The sequence below is a fragment of the Anomaloglossus baeobatrachus genome, chromosome 5 (genome assembly GCF_048569485.1).
Source record: "Anomaloglossus baeobatrachus isolate aAnoBae1 chromosome 5, aAnoBae1.hap1, whole genome shotgun sequence".
NCBI classification, from domain to species: Eukaryota; Metazoa; Chordata; class Amphibia; order Anura; family Aromobatidae; genus Anomaloglossus; species Anomaloglossus baeobatrachus.
The window spans coordinates 490,770,762-490,791,097 of NC_134357.1; the positions used below are offsets into that span (position 1 = coordinate 490,770,762).

General features: G+C 45.9%; 1 protein-coding gene across 12 annotated transcripts in view; it reads right to left on the reverse strand.

The window, feature by feature from the left end:
- The window catches only part of BAIAP2 (BAR/IMD domain containing adaptor protein 2), a 176,330-nt gene extending 156,227 nt beyond the window's left edge, over window positions 1-20,103 (reverse strand). For all 12 annotated transcript variants that reach the window (XM_075350732.1, XM_075350726.1, XM_075350737.1 and 9 more), the window contains exon 1: window positions 19,965-20,103. In XM_075350732.1, the coding sequence (XP_075206847.1) occupies window positions 19,965-20,033 (69 nt within the window). In that variant the 5' untranslated portion in view covers window positions 20,034-20,103. The remainder of the gene's footprint in view (window positions 1-19,964) is intronic.
- Window positions 20,104-20,336: the final 233 nt, after the last annotated feature.

The window sequence follows — 20,336 nt, forward strand, 5'->3', positions numbered from 1 at the left end:
GATCTGCTTGGCTTCCCATTCTCTAACATCCAGCCTTCGGATTACACTGCATAATCATGGTGATTGGTTCCCTTTAAAAAGGGCCCTAAAGACATTAAATGTTTTTTATAGGTAAAATATGGCTCCCCTTCCCCCCCCCCCCCCCAATTTCTCCTACAATCAAGGTAAACCTTGTCCAGGTCTTCTCTAGTACTGCAGCTCAACTCCACTGAAGTAAACCTGCAATACCGCACAAAGCCTGTAGACAAGAGTGGCGCTGTAAGGCATCTGTTTTTCTAATCATGGACAACCCCATTAAAGTCGTGGTCTGAGTCAGTCAAATCGGTACTGGCAAACAATCATATGGGCAAAGGGGACAGTAAAAAATGTGGAGGTAAGCAATGACTGGACATGCTGAAATACATCACCAGATCCTGGAGTTTCTCCATGACAGGTGTCCGGCAGAGATAGCAGTCTAATGGCCGCCATCTAAAGGTCCAGTCACACTAAGCAACTTACCAGCGATCCCAACAACGATAGGGATCGCTGGTAAGTTGCTAGGAGGTTGCTGGTGAGATGTCACACTGCGACGCTCCAGCGATCCCACCAGCAACCTGACCTGGCAGGGATCGCTGGAGCGTCGCTACACGAGTTGCTGGTGAGCTGTCACACAGGCAGATCTCACCAGCAACCAGTGACCAGCCCCCAGCGCCGCATGGAAGATGCTGCGCTTGGTAACTAAGGTAAATATCGGGTAACCAACCCGATATTTACCTTAGTTACCAGCGCACGGAGCTACACGTGCAGAGAGCAGGGAGCAGCGCACACTGCGCGCTGGCTCCCTGCTCTCCTAGTTACAGCACACATCGGGTTAATTAACCCGATGTGTCCTGCAGCTACATGTGCACAGAGCAGGAGCCGGCACTGACAGTGAGAGCGGCGGAGGCTGGTAACAAAGGTAAATATCAGGTAACCAAGGACAGGGCTTCTTGGTTACCCGATGTTTACCGTGGTTACCAGCCTCCGCAGAAGCCGGCTGCTGCTGCCTGCACATTTAGTTGTTGCTCTGTCGCTGTCACACACAGCGATGTGTGCTTCACAGCGGGAGAGCAACAACTAAAAAATGGCCCAGGACATTCAGCAACAACCAGCGACCTCACAGCAGGGGCCAGGTTGTTGCTGGATGTCACACACAGCAACATCACTAGCAACATCGCTGCTACGTCACAAAAGTTGTTCGTCAGCAGCGATGTTGCTAGCGATGTTGCGCTGGTTTCACACTACGTTTATTTAACATCCGTCCATTACGTTTTTTTAGCGGAAAAACGGATCCAGTGCAAATGCGTTTTCACTTCAATGCATTTGCAATGGACTCGCGTCCACCTGCATTCGCATGCGTTTGCGTGCGTTAGACACAGGATCCGTACTTTTGCGTTATTTTAACATGTTTCAAAAACGCTACTTGTAGCGTTTTTTACCTTTGTCAAAATAACGCATCTCACAGGATCCTTCACATTGCGCCGCGAGCTGCAATGCATTTCAATGAGCGCTGGATCCTGCCTAGCAGAATGCGTTGAGTTGCGTTGTAACAGGATCCTGCTTTTGTACTGAGCATGCCCAGAAAGTACTGAGCATGCCCAGAACCAGTCTCGCGTGATCTGTCTCTCTCTCCTCCTCCTCCCTCACCCTCTCTCTCTCTATCTATGTCTTTCCCCCTTCCTCCCCTCCCTCTCTCTCCCACCTGAGAGCTGCGGACACTCGTAACCAAGGTAAATATCGGGTAACCACTTCTCTTAGTTACCCAATGTTTACGTTGGTTACGTGTGCAGGCAGCCCTGCTCCTAGCAGCTGCAGACACTCGTAACCAAGATAAATATCGGGTATCCAAGCCCGATGTTTACCTTGGTTACGAGCGTCTGCAGCTGTCAGAAGCCGGCTCCCAGTCTGGCACGTTTAATTCCCCTCACTCCCGATCACATTACTCCAATGCCCGCCCCTAAACATCCAGTGACAGGATCCTGCAAAATAACAGATGCGTTAGCATGCGTTTTTTGCTGTAAAAGCAGGATCCGCTTTTGCAGCAAAAAAACGTTCCTGACGCATGTTAAAAAAACGTAGTGTGACAGCAGCCTTAGTGTGACGGGGCCTTAAGGTCACAGCCAGGTATGGGAGAAGGCAAGACACAGAGACCCTATTCTTTCCGAGCCCCAATGCCACCTGGTACGTGCCGCCATCTGCTTTGTAACTTCAATTGTCAGCAAGCGACATCTTGGGACGGAGACGCTCAGTCAGCAGATTTATTCTCTAGTAGAGGGGGATCTGGATTTGTTTTTTTAGCAGGGCCTATATAAGAGACCACCACTCTACCCCTCGATAATGGACGGGCAGCTCTTGCGATGCACACAGTGTCCGCACGGTCCCCATGCTCTGTTTACACATTACACACCTTATTACATCATGCGGATTATTTGATATTTGAGGTGCAGTGACATGCACGGCTTTACGGGCTCAGCTAGAAGAGCTGGAAACACACAGTGCAAGAAATCCTCTTCTGAAAGACTATTTCCTAATCAGCCCAATTACTGTTTGCCCTCGCCACACCCTGAAGAACAACATGGACAGGTTTATATGCGAGGGAAAAGTGTGGAGCTCAGGGAATGATTGCTTGCTTCAGCTAAAGATTTGCCCTGTTGTGGGGGCAAAAGGCCTTATAAAAGGGGCATGGAAGAAGTGACCACTGATTGGGCCAATAAAGGGGTGTTCATTCCACTGCACTTTAGGCCTCTTTCCCACGTTCGTGAAAATCACGCACGTGTCAAAGGTGCGTATTGCCCAAAGTGCGCCCTGTGTATGGCACACGTGTGTTCTCCGTGTGTTATTTATGATAACACACGGAGAACGGGAACTTTATGCTCACCTGTCCCTGGCGTTGCTGTCCGCGGTGCTAATCTTCGGTCTCCGGTCCTGCCGACTCCCCGCTGCTGCTGCTTCCACCCACAGTGGAGTGAATATGCAATGAGCATAATGAGTGGCGGTCAGAAGCAAGTGACAGCAGCGGCAGAGACAGCAAAGCTGGAGAAGGGGAGTAAAGGTTTTGTTTTTTTCTTCTCAAACACGTGTTTTCTCCGGCTCGTGTCACACGGAACACCTCCATGTGGTCCGTTTGCGTTCCGTGTGATGCCCGTGATGCCAGAGAAAAACGGACATGTTGACGTGTGGTGCACACGGACACACACATGCTCCACATGTACACACAGTCCATGGCAGAACACACACGTGAGCGCAGACCCATTGATTTTACTGGATCTAAGTGTTCTCCGGCACGTGAGAAAAAAGGACCAAACAAGTACAGGAGACAAGGACGTGTGAAAGAGGCCTTAGGCACACATCCGTGCCGCCGGTACGTGTTTTCTACGTTTTTGCACGTACCGGCGGCACGGAGACATGTACACCAATGCTACCCTATGGTAACAGGCACACACACGTAAAAACCACACGGAACGTGTGTCCATGTCTGCGTTTTCCAACACGCTGACATGTCCACGTTTTCTCCGGCATCGCGGGCGTCACACGGCCCGCACCCGTACCACACGGATGTAGTGTGGATGCGGTCACGTGTGACACGCGCTGGAGAAAACTCATGTGTCAGAAAAAAATAAATAAATCTTTACTCACCTTCTCCAGCCCTCCTGTCTCTGCCGCTGCTGTCACTTTCTGCCGACCACCGCTCATTATGCTCATTTAATATTCACTTCACTGCGGCCGGCAGCAGCGGGGAGACGGCAGGGCTGGAGACCAAAGATCAGTTCCCTGGACAGCAACAAGGACCACGTGAGTATGCAAATTACCGGATAGCACACGGAGAACACACGTGGCCCGCACGTACCGGAGACACGTACTTACCTACACGCAACACGCAGGTAAAATACGTGTCTCGCGGCACGTGCGTGATTTTCACATGAGTGTGGCAGAGGCCTTAGGCTGTATACAGCTTTGCCCCCATTATGATCACGATCAAGAATCAGGAACCCCCTCCAAATAAAAGTATCCGCTGAGGCTGGCACCTAGCTTTCTACATATCCTGCATGGTAAAATTCTGGATGGTTAGGTGGATCAGGAATTGGGTGACAATCGATCATATTGAATTTTGGAGTGAAGATGCCCCTAGTCCACCAGGGAACCTGGCCTTCACAGAGCCACAGCCCTAGACCACCAGGGAAGTCTACATAAAGCTCTCTAGAACCCTAGACTACTAAGGGAATCTGGGACTAAACATTTCATAGAACAAAACCACTATGGTGCTGTATTGGATAAGAGGGATATGGTCATTTCCTCCAGCACCCTAGACCACCAGGGAAGCTATTGCAATATAACAGCAGGTAGGTATCATGGTCAGTAAGGAAAACAGCAGCACTTATTAACACTTCCTTCAAATTAAAATGGGAAAAAAATGAAATAAAAAAAAAAAAAAAAAAAAAAAGGGAGCATGTGTTATATTTTCTAGCCATAAACCACTAGAGGAAGCGGCAATCCCCCCAGTGTATTAAATCACCAGGAAAGTGATTAGATTATAAAAAAAAAAAAAAAAAAAAAAAAAAAAAAAAAAAGAAGCTTCACTTCTTAGAAGTTCTCTGCCCCTTTCAATAAGAGGACAGGGTTTTTTCCATTTAAAAGTGTCTGTGTTTTATAATGTCCCAGCCCTCAAGGGAAGTTGGTATAATACCACAATAACCCTACACCTGCAAAGTAGTTATTACTTTATATTTCCATAATGTACATGTGAAAGAGGCTGATTTTGAGCATTTAAAATTAGGCCTTATTTCTGTCAAAAGATATGATGGAGGTAAGTATAGAGGGAAGAAAAAAAAATGGTGTATTTCAGGGCTCCCTCCCCCCCCAGCATTTAAATGCAAATTACCACCCATTTATCTGGAGGATAATCATCTATTAATGCAAATGGTACATGAGCAGTTTAATTGCAGAATTTATATATAACTGATGTCGGGGTCTGAGTGTCATTCACACACAATCATCCTGTCCACATGATGGATCTCATCTATAGAAAGAAGACAAATATACACTAAGCTATGCCCCATCCCCATAGCCGGGGTCTCCAATTAGATATCTCATCTTAATTACCCATTTGTTTTCCTTCATAAATCCCCGGCCTCCCCTCCCCTCCCCGGCCTCCCTTCCCCGGCCTCCTTTTGACTCGTGCTGGACTTTACAGCAGCTTTTAGACCACGGATGCGTTTTGTTCTCCCCTTTATCAGTCATCCATCTGTCACCAATTTGAGGTGTTCCCTTCACCTTCCCATACACTGCCCCCCTCATGCCTCCATTGTCTCTTACTCCTCACCTGTTATATTGTTCCCTTTGCTTTTTTTATGCATTTTAATATTTTGCTGTATAATGAAACCATATTGACACCATTGTTTGTTTTCTCCTTCTGAGCACTTCATTGAATGGTGGGTTTCAGCTCACGTACACTCATCACACCATCTATTAATCCGAGCAGCCTGATGTAGGGGCAGAGACCCTGATTCCAGTGCGGTGTCACTTTCTAGGCTGCTTGTTGCAGTTTAAAAAAAAAAAAAATTAGTGTTTCATCAGATTCTGAGTACAGGACTAGTCGTCTCGCATCTTTTAGTCTGTCTGCTCTGTATATCGTCGCCCCTTCCACTGATTGGCAGCTTTTTGCCCATGCACTGTGTAGCTAGAAAGCTGACAATCAGTGGTGTGGGTGGGGTTACACTGAGCTCAACATTCGGAGGACTACTAGATATGCAGCAAATAAAATAGTGATTTAATCAAAACGGCAGCGAGCAGCCCAGTAAGTGACATCACTGGAATCAGAGTGTCTACATCATACCGCTTTAAGAAATCTGGTGACCTTTGACCAGGATGACACCAACCGCTGACTAAAGTTACATCAAGAAGTACGGTGGGGCTGATGCCATCCCAGGCAGCATGCTAGATTTCCTAATACAGGCACTTGTTGACCATTTTTCTTTATGTATTGGGGTGCTCATTACTCCCCTGGTTACCTTTTCGCCCTTCACCTGTCTACACTTTAGATGCATTGGCAGCAAATAGTTTACATTATAGATCCCATTGACCGCTGCAGAATTTTACCATTTTGTCATCTGCCACTGCTTGGGGCTCAATGATTGGCTACAGCAGTGGTGTAATGTTGACCATTCACATCACTGCTGAATCCAATCAATGCTGCAGCCAATCATTAACCTCAGCGGCTCATCTACCTTGGCAGTCCCCGAGCTCTGTGATTGGTGGCAATGGTGATGTACTAGTGATGTCACTGCTATATACAATCAATGCTGTAGCTAATCGCTGAGCTCTGCAGCTAGTCTACCTCAGCAGTCCCTGAGCTCAGTTATTTGGCTGCAGCAGTGACATCACGAGTACAAGAACTAAGCAGGAGTGGGGAGTTGAGAGGGAGTGTACCTGCGGTGTTTGTTATAGGTATTTTAGAGCATTCGGGATCCACTTTCTTGAAAGGTTAAAAAACCTCATTAAGAACCCTCATTCGCATAACCAATATGTCTTACTCTGTCCTCAAGCTGAACACTTAAATTTCCCACATTTTTAGTGGTTTAAGCCCCAATACAGCAGTATGATTGGGTGACCATAAGCTGACAGACACCTCTAGCAAAAAAACAAAGGCAAAAAAACAAAAAAAAAAACAAAAAACAAAACACCCCACCAATCCAAACTTGCATGTCCATTCTCAAGGATTTGCCAGGTCCATGGACGTTCAAACATATACCCCCCTCCCCCAAAAAGAACAAAAAAAAATTACAATTCATATATTTACATAAATATTTAAAGTCCCTGGCACTTTTGTTGCCCCCATTGTGCCCATACAACACCCAAGAGTGGCATCAATTAGCCAAAATATTAATTTACATTGCTTAGACCAAAGCACTAGAGTAATATTGGCACAGTACCCAAACAAAAGCATCAGACAGCTCCCATATAATCGTTCCTTAAAGTGGTTAATTAGACAAACGTTGCTATTGTAGTGGAGTTCCCCTTTCAGAGTCTTGACCAGCTACTTAAAATTGTTTAAAGACCACAGAGAATAGGGTAAAATAATAAAAGTAGTATTTCTGCGACGTGGGTGGATATATGACAACTACAGCCAATTTGTTGCCCTCTGCGGGGACCAACGAGTCACACGTCCTTTTGAATGGAACAGGAAGTGCAGGGATCAGATTTACTTCCTGGACAAGCATGTGACAACTGCAGCCAATCACTGGATGAAGAGGAGACATGCTGATTAGTGATTGGCTGCAGCTCTCACATGTACATCCACATGGAGCAGGAAGCACAGACACCAGTGAGGGACCTGGGAAGCTTCAGAATGGGATCAGAGGGAATCTGCAAGGTACACATTACATTTCATAAATTCTAAAGGGGTTTTCTTTTAGCAGCTGAACAGGCTCGTTAAGAATTTTATTTTTTTAAAGACGTAAACATAAAAACAAAAGAGGATAATAAAGTCCCCATTACTGGAGGGCTGTGCACTGAAGGTATTGCCGACTGAGGCTGGCACGGTGAAACCATGGGATCCGGCCAGTAATCACTGGAGTGTAAAGAACAGTTGTTCAGTGTGAGAAACAAGACATAACGTATCGATCAATGAGTCAATGTGGAGCCCCCCCTTACACCAATATAGAACATATCCAAGGTGATGAGCTGCGCTCCGTTCTGGCAAGATGAAGAACGTCAGCAGAACACGTCAGTCCCCGGTATACACAACAGCCTGTTTATCTGTGCCCGACGACATCTCTCACCAATTATGATCTGCCACTACTCCAATATTGTTCCATCTCCTCACATATTACTGAGACGACCACACATCGTTCCCCGCACCATTGAAAATGTCTGCCAATAATGACCACTTCCTGCTCAGAGCAAGAAGAGCAGCTCTGAAGCACAAACTGCAGTTAAACAAAAAAAAAAAAACGGCCATATAATTATTTTTTCACTGGGAAAGAGTAATAAGCCACTGCTCCCATGCCTAATTCTTGTGTCATTGGAAGAACGTTGAGCACATAATTGGTAGAATCACAAGAGTTAGGACAACCAGTCATGATTTGGACCTTGATCTGCTACAGCCCACCTAAAAATGGGACATGGACCATGACAGTAGTGCTATGGTCTAATCTAAAGTTGGGGCGTGGACCTTGACCATTTTACCATTTAAAGATGGATGTTGAATCATTGCAACAGCGCTATAAATCCACCTTCAGGTGGGACTTGGACTAAGACCGTGATGCTATGGTCCGATCCTCCAAGGCAGACCTGGGCCATAACAGGACTGTTATGGTCTCTCTAATGATGGGACTTGGATCCTGACAGAACTGCTAGAGTCCATCTTCAAACGGGATTTGGGTCCATAACAGTTACATCTTTAAGTCAGAGCATAGTAGTCCAGTCATGGTCCAGAGTCTCATCTGGAGATTAGATCACACTGTTTACTACTGTGATGGTCCTAGACACTGCCATGGTCCTCGTACCCTCTACTGATGGGACCATAGAAGTGCGTTCTTTGTCCATTAGATGGTGCCAGGACTAGAACAGTAATTCTACAGTTTAGTCCAATTTACAGATGGGACCTGGGTCTTCACGGTACTGTTATGGTCCCATTAGAATATTAGGACCACAAAAGTGATTCTACAATATAATTCAGTGTAAAACTGGAGCTAGGAACATCACAGTAATACTAGTCCAATCTAAAGACGAGACTTGGACCAAGACCGTACTACTGTGGTGCATCTTCAGATGGGACTTGGACCAAGACAGTACTGCTGTTATCGAAGCTAAAGATGGGATCTGGACCATGACGGTACTACTGTACTCTATTTACAAATGGGACTTAGGTCATGACAGTGATTCTATAATGAATCAGCCCCTGCCAAGCTAAAAATATTGTAAAAAGTAAGAAAAAAAAAAATGTAAGGCACACAAAAGGTCCCATTTTCAGATGGCATTTGCACCATGACAGTAGTGAAATCCCGGTTGCCTTCATACTTCAGTATCGCAGTTGCAGTAAATATATGAGTGACAACCTCTTACGAAGAAGAGAAATACTGCCGCAAGCAACTGTGTTTTCTCCAGGATCTTTCTAATTAGCGGAATATAATCTGAGGTCGCGCTGCTATCTTGCATTTTTATGATTCTGCAGAAAGAACTGGTTTTCAGTCTACAGGGTAATTAGGAGGCGCTCAATAGATTGGTGGATTCCAACCTAGAAAACACTACACCTGAGGCAGCAATTAAAATAATCTACTTTATTACCCTCCTTATAAGAATATGAGCAGCACAGTAAACTCCAAGACGACCCTGAAACCGTGCAATGAGCTGTCGCCTTGAAGAAAAAAAAACAGACACTTGTTGGGTTAAAGATGGTGAGCAGTAGGTCAAGACAAATCTATGAGCTTCCAAAAAATTAATGGTACCGGTAGTAGGTACATGGTTGTCTGGGATCTGCGCAGCCCTTTCATAACATTGTAGGCTATTCATATGTTAATGGTCCCCCCAAACACCTAGTCCCGTACACTTGAAGAAAATATTGCAATATACCTAAGCTCATGAGTTTATAATGGTTATGAAATCTTACACCCATAGTAATAGAATAATGCAGCCCAAGGTCCCCAAGAAAAACCTCAAACCGTTCTGATTATTCACTTTTAGGCCATTTTCTTCGCCAACTCCTCACTAGTCTCTAGGATAAAACGATGCTCGTGCTGGTGAAGGTTACACGAGCGAAGACCCATAGTGATCCCTACGTAGAAATGTCCTCGAACTTGTGCTCCACTGGCACCCAACTTTTAGGTTACTTCCTATAAATCTTCAACAGTTGGTCTTCAGTTTTTGGACATCTCTGGATCGCTGGCCAAAGATCTAAAACTAAAAGCCCAGTTCCCACCACAATCATACGACCTATGCAATGCAAACAGATTGTTTTTGGTTCCCTTGAATTTTGGGACCAATTTGGACTGTATTTTAGCATAAAACCCCTCTTATCATTCCTAGACTCAACAAGAAGACTTTCGATTTAGAAGCTCCCTTGTTCATGAAGCCTTGCCTGTAGGTGGCCTCCACTTTCCATCATTTCTTGATCATTGATGGATGGTGCCTGGAGCTTCTGGTCTAAGGACATTTTTTTTCTTTTTCAAACTCTTGACTACATAATGGTCTTCACTCCTCAATGGAGAGTGTTAACAGGCACTTAGCACCCCATAAATATCTCATTTGCAGACTGTAGTCTATGCAAATTCAATGTATATGATGATTTCTTCCCTGCAGGGATCCAGAACCCCCTTCAGCATCAAATCATTATCTGCTTACCCAGCAAGTCCAACTTCTGTGCTACACAGACTGAACACAGTGGGCGCACATCACTTGCAGGGTGTCAGATTTGGGGTGCAGGGGTGAACTGTATTTTATTATACCAGCATTAGTCGCATTTCCTGAAATTGACGACTCTGCTTATTATATAACAGTCCCCAAGAGCTGAAATGCAGCCAACCCTTCTCTCAATGTTACCTTGCCGGAGGCAAATGTCTTTTTGTATGGGAGTTGGCCAAGAGCCGCTTAGTTAAACATTTTGCTAATGTTATTCTCTCTCCCCTCCGGCACGGAGAGGGTTACATCCGCCTGCAGATATAATGTCGCTATTGAGTTCTCCCCCCTTAGAGAGATGAAGATCAACTGGAGGATTGAAGCAGAAATAAAGATAGAGAGAAGATGCAGACCCACGCATCATTCACCTCCTACCCGAAAGTGACAGCACGTTCCCACACAGACACATATCCAAATTGCTGAACTGATATGGTAATTGCCCGTCTCATTTCCAGTGCACGTGAAGGAAGTGAATGCCCCCCTGTACTGGAAGCCGATGGACACGCTCCAGACGGAGAAAGATGCCCCCATTAATATTGGTCTCCAAAGTGCATGCAAGAAACAAAGCAAACATCATCCCCCTCTTCTGTCAGGTACCAGGGAACGCTGTATAACCATAATATCAGCCGTCCTCAGAAGGAAAGAGCACAGATCATGAAATCTCTATCACTGGAAAACGTCCTGTAAAAATATAGATTCTTCCTTCTTTCTTACATTAAGATCTTTTGTTCCTGCTCATATCCAAGTCTCATGTTGGGAGATAATCCCCCAATTTATACTGTTGAGAAGTCCAATGTTGCAGCATTTCCATCAGATCTCCTCCAATCAGCGCTGCCAAGAGGAACATTTCCTTCTGAACTCTAACTTTTTAGAAAGTTTTAAAATATAAAGCACCACTCCCAAAGTTTGGGATTTTTTTTTCAGGGCTTGAGTGGTGCTTTAAATGTAAGTCCCTTGCCCCCAGATATATAGTCTGAAGGCGTCCCTGTTTTTCGGCACCGCTCCGGTCCCACGACTCCATCTTGGGAAGTCAGAAGTTATATCACAAGTTCCTAATGAAAGCTATGAGAGCAAGAACGAGGCTCTCAGACTTGTGACCTCCGGTGCGCTGCATGAAACACTGGCACTGCCGTCACAAATCGCTGGAGGCCAACCAAAATTGATGCTGGAAAAATATGAAGATGGTGGCAGGGGGCAGGGACTTCCATTTAGGCTGGGGCCACACGAGCATATGGCATTCGATGTGAGTGAATCGGATGAGATATGCTAATGACCTTCAGCTCCTGCTGTGCAAGTGTAAGCCGAGTGTCATGCCACTGTGATCCGATCCTGCGACTGGATCACAGCTGCGGAGGAGAGGGCGGGATTAATCTCTCCATCTCGCACTGCATTACGGTGTCATACGAGTGCAGTGCGATGTTTCACTCGCACCCATAGACTTCTATGTGTGAGTGAATACGGATCGGATTCCACCCGCAGCATGCTGTGACTGTTTTCTCGGTACGATTAGGGCTGATAAAATAATTGCAGATGGGAATGGCCCCATAGAGTAATCCGTGTCCAAGCGGAATGGGTTTATCACATACTACTTGAGCAGTTTTACTTGCCGTGTGTCAAAGCCCTTAAAGCAGCACTGCTACGCTGAATAACAATGAGAAAAAAAAAAACAAAAAAAAACACTGGAGTGGTGCTTTAAAGATCCTGGACAAGTGTAAAGGGCGCTTTATACGCTGCGACATCGCTAGCGTTCGCACCCGCCCCCGTCGTTTGTGAGTCACGGGCAAATTGCTGCCCAGAGCGGACAAAATCGCTAGTACCTGTCACACATACCTTCCTAACGACGTCGCTGTGGCCGGCGAACAGCCTCTATTCCAGGGGGGCGGTTCGTGCGGCGTCACAGCGACGTCACACGGCAGCCGTCCAATAGAAGCGGAGGGGCGGAGAGCAGCCGCATGAAAGTCACGCCCACCTCGTTGCTGGAGGACGCAGGAACGCTGTTGTTCGTCGTTCCCGGGGTGTCACACGTAGCGATGTGTGCTGCCTCAGGAACGATGAACAACCTGCGTCCAAAATCAGCAACGATATTTGGGAAATGGATGACGCGTCAACAATCAACGATTTGGTGAGTATTTTGCATCGTTAGCGGTCGCTCGTACGTGTCACACGCAACGACGTCGCTAGCGAGGCCGGATGTGCGTCACGAATTCCGTGACCCCCAACGACATCTAGTTAGTGATGTCGTTGCGCGTAAAGCGGCCTTTAGGCTCTGTACCCATTGCACGCAAATTGACGTTTAGGACTTGTTCACACATTGCAATTTTGCCAGCAGTGAATGAAATTTCTAAAATCTCGCGAACAAGCGGTTTATATATTTTTTTTTTTTTTTTTTACTTGCAAATTTCAAGCAATTTCAAGTCTGGAGTATGTCAATTTTGGCAGTGGTTTTTTTTGTTTTTGTTTTTTTAAATTCAAATAAAATGCAAAAAAAAAAATTAATGCAAAAATATAAATAAATGAGAAACTCATTTTATGCAGTGTTTTTCCTGCCACTATTGCAGCAGATATTGGAAAAGCTGAATGTGTGCATATAGGGTACATAACCCATAGGGATCAATGACAGAAAGATAAAAAAATACAAAAAAAAACACTTTCCTATTGGCCTCAGTGTTTTTTGTCCTGCCAATCCAGACCATGAAATTAACCTTGAGATTCTGCCAGAGTCAATATATTCCAGAGCCATGCTACAAATGTAAATCCAAGGCATGGCTACACAAGGCAGGCGACAGTCTAGTTTTGGAAGCAGCCATTGTTATGAGAACGATTGAATGGAAGGAGGGGGGGGGGTAGTTTTCCTGGACGATGAACACCCCATTATTTCAATAGGTGCCTTATATTAGAGAAATAGCTCACTACTGTGCCCGCCAATTAAATAGAGCAGAGCTGCAATACCAGATACAACCTGTGCACAAGAGTGGCGCTGTTTTGTGCAAAATCCCATTTTTTTATTTTTATTTTTTCTTAATTTCTTACAACCCCTATATTATAAAAAGTGGCATTAAATATAAAAACCGCCCCAATATGAATTATCCAGGCACATGCATCCATTTCAGAGCATTACTGCACCTCATGCCCATTCCCAGCCTGTCGGCGATGCTTGGATCCGTATACCCTCGTCACGCTTAAATTGGCAAGTACAGATTACACCGCTTCCCTCTCAGCAACCGGAGCCAACAACAAGCGAGCAGTGATAATATCTGGCCGCACTGTTCTCAGGGCTTACAGCAATTCTTCTCTATGGAGGGTCTAAACAAAGCCTGGTACAAGCCTATACAGAGTTATTTAGGGCACGGCCAGAACACTAATACCCCGGCCTTGTGAAAACAATCCTAGATAGGTGCCCGGATTATGAATGTAAGCTGACACAGACAACGGAGTCAAGAAAACACTGCGCTCATCATTTGTACTGCCAGGACATGCTGGGAGTTGTGCTACCTAAATGGATGGACGATGACGGCGAATATAAAAAGAGCAGAAATCTAAAGAGACATCTTGGAAGGTATTAAATGCTCTGCATTGTGTATAAAAGGTTACACTAATAAATCGCCAGAGCCAAGATAAACAGCCCTGACAATCACAAGAAGCAGCCAAAACAAAGCCTATTCTAGAAAGTGGGGACTGCATGGAAGAGATAAAATACATACAAATGACTAATTATCAGCAAAAAAAACTACAAAAAATCTATACCAATGAAACCAGCTTACAAAGTGCCCCCTCCCAGTCACTGTGCGGCCTGACCTTAGGGGGTCTGACATCAGTCCGGCTGATCAATAAGGTTCTGTTCACACTGTGCGGCCAAATCAAGGATTATTGGAAAAACATTGATCTGCCTACATAGAAAAAAAAAGTCAAGGCCAGCAGGGATCGCCATCATTTATAGAAGGCATTATAACCCGAAAAACCAAGGCTTTCTCCTCCAATCAGATCCACGCTGTGTGCCCACGAGGAGTTTTTGATGAGGTTTGTTGGTGCGCTGCACATAAAACGCAGCGTCTTACAGTTTCAGCACAGTGGATGGGATTTATAGAAGTCTCCTGCCCCCTGCGCTGCTTTTTACTCAGTGTAAACAGACCTGCGGCACATTTCACATCCACAAAGTGACGCCCTGGACTAGCCAGGTATTCACAGGTAGACCCCCTGCACAAACACCAGCCCCTAATAAGGTGACAGCAGCCAACCTACAAACCCTTGTCACCTCTGTGTTCAATGGTCACACCAGGGGGCAGAGCCAGGCAGTTGGCCACGCCAACCGAGGAGTCCAGAGGGCCTGAGACAGGAAACAAACAGTCAGTCAGTGAGTGGAAGTCAGTTCAAGTTGAGTAGTGAGTGGAGTTCAAGTGCAGCAGGCCTGTGGCGTCAGGCCTGCAGCAACAACACTGACCGGTGCCGGGGTCGTAGCCCTGGTACCATGGCAAGGAGGCAGACGGTGGTTGCTGCCTGCAGGAGTCGGGAAGACTGCTGGTGGAACCGTAAGGGACCGAGACAGGGTAGTTGCTCGCCAGTACCGAACCGGGGAGCCAACTGGAAACCGGAGCACTAGGAGGGGTACTCTGACCCAGAACGAGGTCCAGAAGCTACTGGACCACGTCGAATTCACTGATTGAGGTCTGGACCTTAGGTTCTTTCCCATCCCAAGACCCGAAAGACTGCAACAGCCCACCAAGGGGGATAGAAAGCCACCAAACAGGCAGAGAGATCCCACGGGCCAGCGCCTGCGGGCAAACGGGTTCCCCGACACACATCAAGCCGGGGAGCGGACTACCGTTGCTGAAGCATAGCCAGTCAAGCTCTACCACAGAGGTGCAGGAGAAAGGCGGGAACCACCAACCTGAGAAAGGGGCAAAGAGTAGCCGGCTGCGGGCACCGACCACCATCCTTTTTGGTTTACCAGAGACTCCGGTGTATCTGTCATAGTGAGTACAACAGTGCCCTCGGGCCGCGCACTGCACCACACCATCTTGCCCGTACCTCACAACCACCGGGCCCCGGGACCATCACCCCCTGCCCACGGAGGGGTCAACACCAGGCTGCATAACACAGTCCCCGGGAGTCTAGTTAACGGCAGCGGTGGTGTCCACATTCACCACAACCTGTGGGTGGCGTCACGAACTTACACCCTTAAACTCCACGGCTTCGGCCGTGAACCTTCCCCACCGAAATCCCTACACATAGCACCAACTCCCTTTCAGAGCGACGTGACCCCCGGGTCCGGGAGGAGCTCGAGCCACCCACCAACGAGCACGGACATCGGCCGAGCCCCGGGGCGGTACAACAACATGTCCGTTTCTCTTGTGGGTACGATGAGTTTTCTGTGCAGATTTTCCCCATGGACGTGCATTAGAGGAGAGGGAAAAAGGGGGTAAAATGCACACATGCTGCGGAAACGCATCAAAAATGCATAGAATCCGCACCTAAGGCCGGGGCCACACTACTGTGATCCTCGCATTACACTCAGCTCACGCTGGCAGCACAGCGGCAGCCGAGTGTCATGCGAGTGTCCCTGCGACTGAGGTCCGATCGTGCGATTGGGCCAAAGCTGCGAGGGGTGGGCCGGCTCTGTGGAGGGAGGGATTTATCTCCCTTTCTTCTTCGTTGCCGGATATTGCAATTGTCACTCTGCACTCGCAGTACACCGGTGTACCGCGAGTTCAGTACGATGTTTCTCTAGCCCCATAGGCTTGAATGGGTGAGAGTGAACAGAATCGCATGTCACTGGCAGCATGCTGCGACTGTTTCCTCGGTCTGATTAGGGCTGAGAAAATAATCGCTCATGGGAGCTGCCCCATAGAGTAATATTGGTCCGCGTGGAATGCGAATTTTTTATGGCATTCCACTTGCTCCGATTTTCTCGCCATGTGTTCTAGGCCTTTAGTGCAGAAATTCTGCAACATCAAAAAGTTCCCATAAGGTCATCCTGGGTACGATTGTTTCACGCAGCAGATCGAACTGATCTTAGATCTATTAAGTTTGTTTTTTTAATTTCTTAAATATTTGAAATCTACTAAATGAATTAGTAGCCCAAGGAATTTTAACATGCATATGAGTGATGAGTGAGCACCACCATGCTCAGTACTCGTAACGAACAGTGATGAGCAAGCACTACCATGCTTGGGTGTGCAGTACTCAATGATTAGTGATGAGTGAGAACTACCATGCTCGGTACAAGCAACAATTAGTGGCACTACCATGCCCGGGTGCTCAGTATTCGTAACAATTAGTGATGAGTGAGCACTACCAAGCTAAGTACTCTTAACAAATAGTAATGAGTTAGCACTACTGTGCTCGGGTGCGCAGTACTCGTAACGAATAGTGATGAGTGAGCACTACCATGCTCAGGTGCTCAGTACTTAATGATTAGCGATGAGCGAGCACTACCATGCTCAGTACTCGTAACGAATAGTGATGACCAAGCACTACCATGCTCGTTACACGCAACAATTAGGGGCACTACCATGCCCGGGTGTTCAGTATTTGTAACAATTAGCGATGAGTGAGCACTACCAAGCTCAGTACTCAACACCTATAGTGATGAGCGAGCACTACCATGCATGGGTGCTCAGTACTTGTAACAATTAGTGATGAGTGAGCACTACTATGCTCGGGTGATCGGTACTCATAACTATTAGTGATGAGCGGGCACTACCATGCCCGAGTACTTAGTGCTCATCACTACTCGTTACGAGTGCCGACATGCTCAGGTGCTCACAACGAACAGTGATGAGCGAACACTACCATGCTTCGAGGCTCGCAACGAGCAGTCTGATGCTTGGATGGGCTCAACTCTTGTAGGGATTATAATGGAAGTCAATGGAGAACTCTTCCAGAAGATCTTCTAGAACAATACTAGAGTTCCCCATTGACTTATCATACTCAATACGAGCGTTGAACCCATCCGAGCATCAGACTGCTTGTTCCGAGCACCCGAGCATGGTAGTGCCAACTCATCACTAATCGTTACGAGCGTCCAAGCATGTGAATGGGCATTCATCAATATTCGTAGCAAGCACCTGAGCATGGTACTACTCGCTCATTTATTTGTTACGAGCACCTGAGCATGGTAGTGCTCGCTCATCACCATTCGTTTCCAGTACTGAGCATGGTAGTGCCCGCTCATCACCATTCGTTTCCAGTACTGAGCATGGTAGTGCCCGCTCATCACCATTCGTTTCCAGTACTGAGCATGGTAGTGCCCGCTCATCACCATTCGTTTCCAGTACTGAGCATGGTAGTGCCCGCTCATCACCATTCGTTTCCAGTACTGAGCAACGTAGTGCCAGCTCATCACCATTCCTTTCTAGTACTGAGCATGGTAGTGCTCACTCATCACGAGTATATACATTGTACATACAATTATTTAGTCCTTCCTTCTACATTCGTGCACGCATTGTGGTGTATTTTTTTTTTTTACATTTCTAACCTCGCGAACAGTGAACATAATGAAGCAAAATCCACATCCTGCTCTGTATCCTCCACTTACACAAATAACAGAGCAGAGAAAGGAACCAGCCCTGCGTTCTGCAATGATGATATAATGCGGCTTAAACACTACCTTTTTAACAATGAAGTCAATGGCTGGAAGGGATTAAAAACGCAGGAAAAAAAAAAAAAGCAAAAAAAAAAAAACACACCAAGAAGTGACATGCTGCAGATTAATTTCTGCACCGAATCTGCAAGGAAAAAAAATAAGCAACATGTGCACAGCACTCAAATTCTCAATGACTCTGCTGGGATAAGGATAGGCACGCAGATTTATGGCAAAACTGCACCAAAAATAGTGTGTGCACACAGACTAAGAAAAAAAAAAAAAAAAAAAAGTCCCAGTTTGCTAAACAACTACGAATGGAGATTCTAATATATATATATATATATATATATATATATATATATATATATATATATATATATATATATATATATATATATATATATATGCACAGATCTCACCATCGCCCTTCTGTGACAAGGGCTCACGGTATAATTGAAACTAAATTAATTTTCCACTTGTGCCGATCGCTAATGAAACCTTCACTGCTGAGCATCAAAGCCAAACCACTGAGACAGGGAGAGAGGACACTGGAAAGATGGGAATATACAAAATATACCAATAAATAAAAACACAAACAGCAATAATACATACAAAATACAAACATGCAGAGATAGAAAAGTAGCAAGATATTTTTTTTTCTGCAGAAGATAAAACATCAGACGTTATAGGGCGCCCAGCGCGTTCCCAGCCCTCTGTGCACTTGGATGGCATTTAAAGTGGAGATTGAAAAAAAATGGAAATATTCACAATTAAATAAATATGGAAATTGGCAGCAAAATAAGAGGCAAAAAAGAGTGACAACCGCAGAGGGTTTACAGAGAGTCGGGTGCTGGGCACAAATCCTGGCATCGGATCAGAGGGGCACCAGCCCAACATCGACAGACACAATGTGAGATCAGCATCTGGACAGCACCGAGCCAGGACCCCCACATATTAAATAATTAAAAAAATAAATAAATATATTCATATACATTATATATTATACACATATATACACACACACACACATTTATACACTATTTATATATATATATATATATATATATATATATATATATATATATATATATATATATATATATATATATATATATATATATATATACACACACACACACACACACACACACATACATACACACACACACACACACACACATACACATTTATACACTATAAAAATATATACACTTTTTATAGAGTGTATAAATGTGTAAATATTAATATTTAAAAATATTTAAAATTATTTTTCCTCCCCCCCCACAAGCAAATTGTTGGAGGGGGACTGTGTTGTTGCATAATACCAGGCACCCCCCCCATTTGTGATCTAATCAGCCATAAGTTTTGATACCTCCGCACAGAGGCGCCTGCCATGTCCACGGCGCCACGTTCTACCAAGGCCAGGCACCCATTGGCCACCAATTACACAGTCATTCCCCAAACTGGCTCCCAGCGCAATTTTTTTTTTACCCCCTCAGAATCAGACCTGGTCACATGACCTCATTGTCCAGCCCCCGAGGAACTTCAGAGCACAAAGGCCACAAAAAGGAACAAAAAAATAAATAAATAAAAATATCCCAAAAAAGGGAAGAAAAAAAAAAAAAAAAAAAAACACACAACCACAACAAATGCCCTTGATCTGCTTTGGTGGAAAACTGAACTGATAAAAGAGATTCAGGTGAAAAAAAACAAACAAAAAACTGTAAAAAAAAAAAGTTGCATGTACAAAAAATATAATCTATATACGGTATATATATATATATTTGGGGGGCCAGGGGTGAGGCAGGTGCGCTCCCAGGAGGGTGATGCACACAAGGACAGGTGCACTTCCTCCAGGCACTGAGGCATTTGCTGCAGATGTCGCACAGACATTTTCCCACTCCAGCAGATAACTCTCCTAAGTGCCCGCACTGCCCCGGGTCCTCCATGTCCAGCACTGCGCCCCTCTCACCTTGTAGACATTCTCGGTGAGCCGGTGCACCTCCTCCGAGCGGGACATCCTGGCTCCAGTCAGTGCCATACACCGAGGGACCCGCTGTGGTGATCGTAACAAATCCCGGTACCGTCGGCGGCAGCGGGGACAGCGTTATCCTCTGCGCTGTCACTTGTGTAGGCGCTTATATACCGGGGGCGGGGCTTCTCCTCAGCGACACGCCCTTTATTCCGCCTACTATTTCCAAGCAAACGCCCCGGCACGGCCATTGGTCCGCCTCTGATAAGAGTCTGGTCATGGCGTTGCTTAGCAACAGGCGCTCTTTCCCGGACGCTTCACAATCTCCCGAGCCCTCTCACAATCATGGCGGCGGCCTGAGGTGGTGGTCAG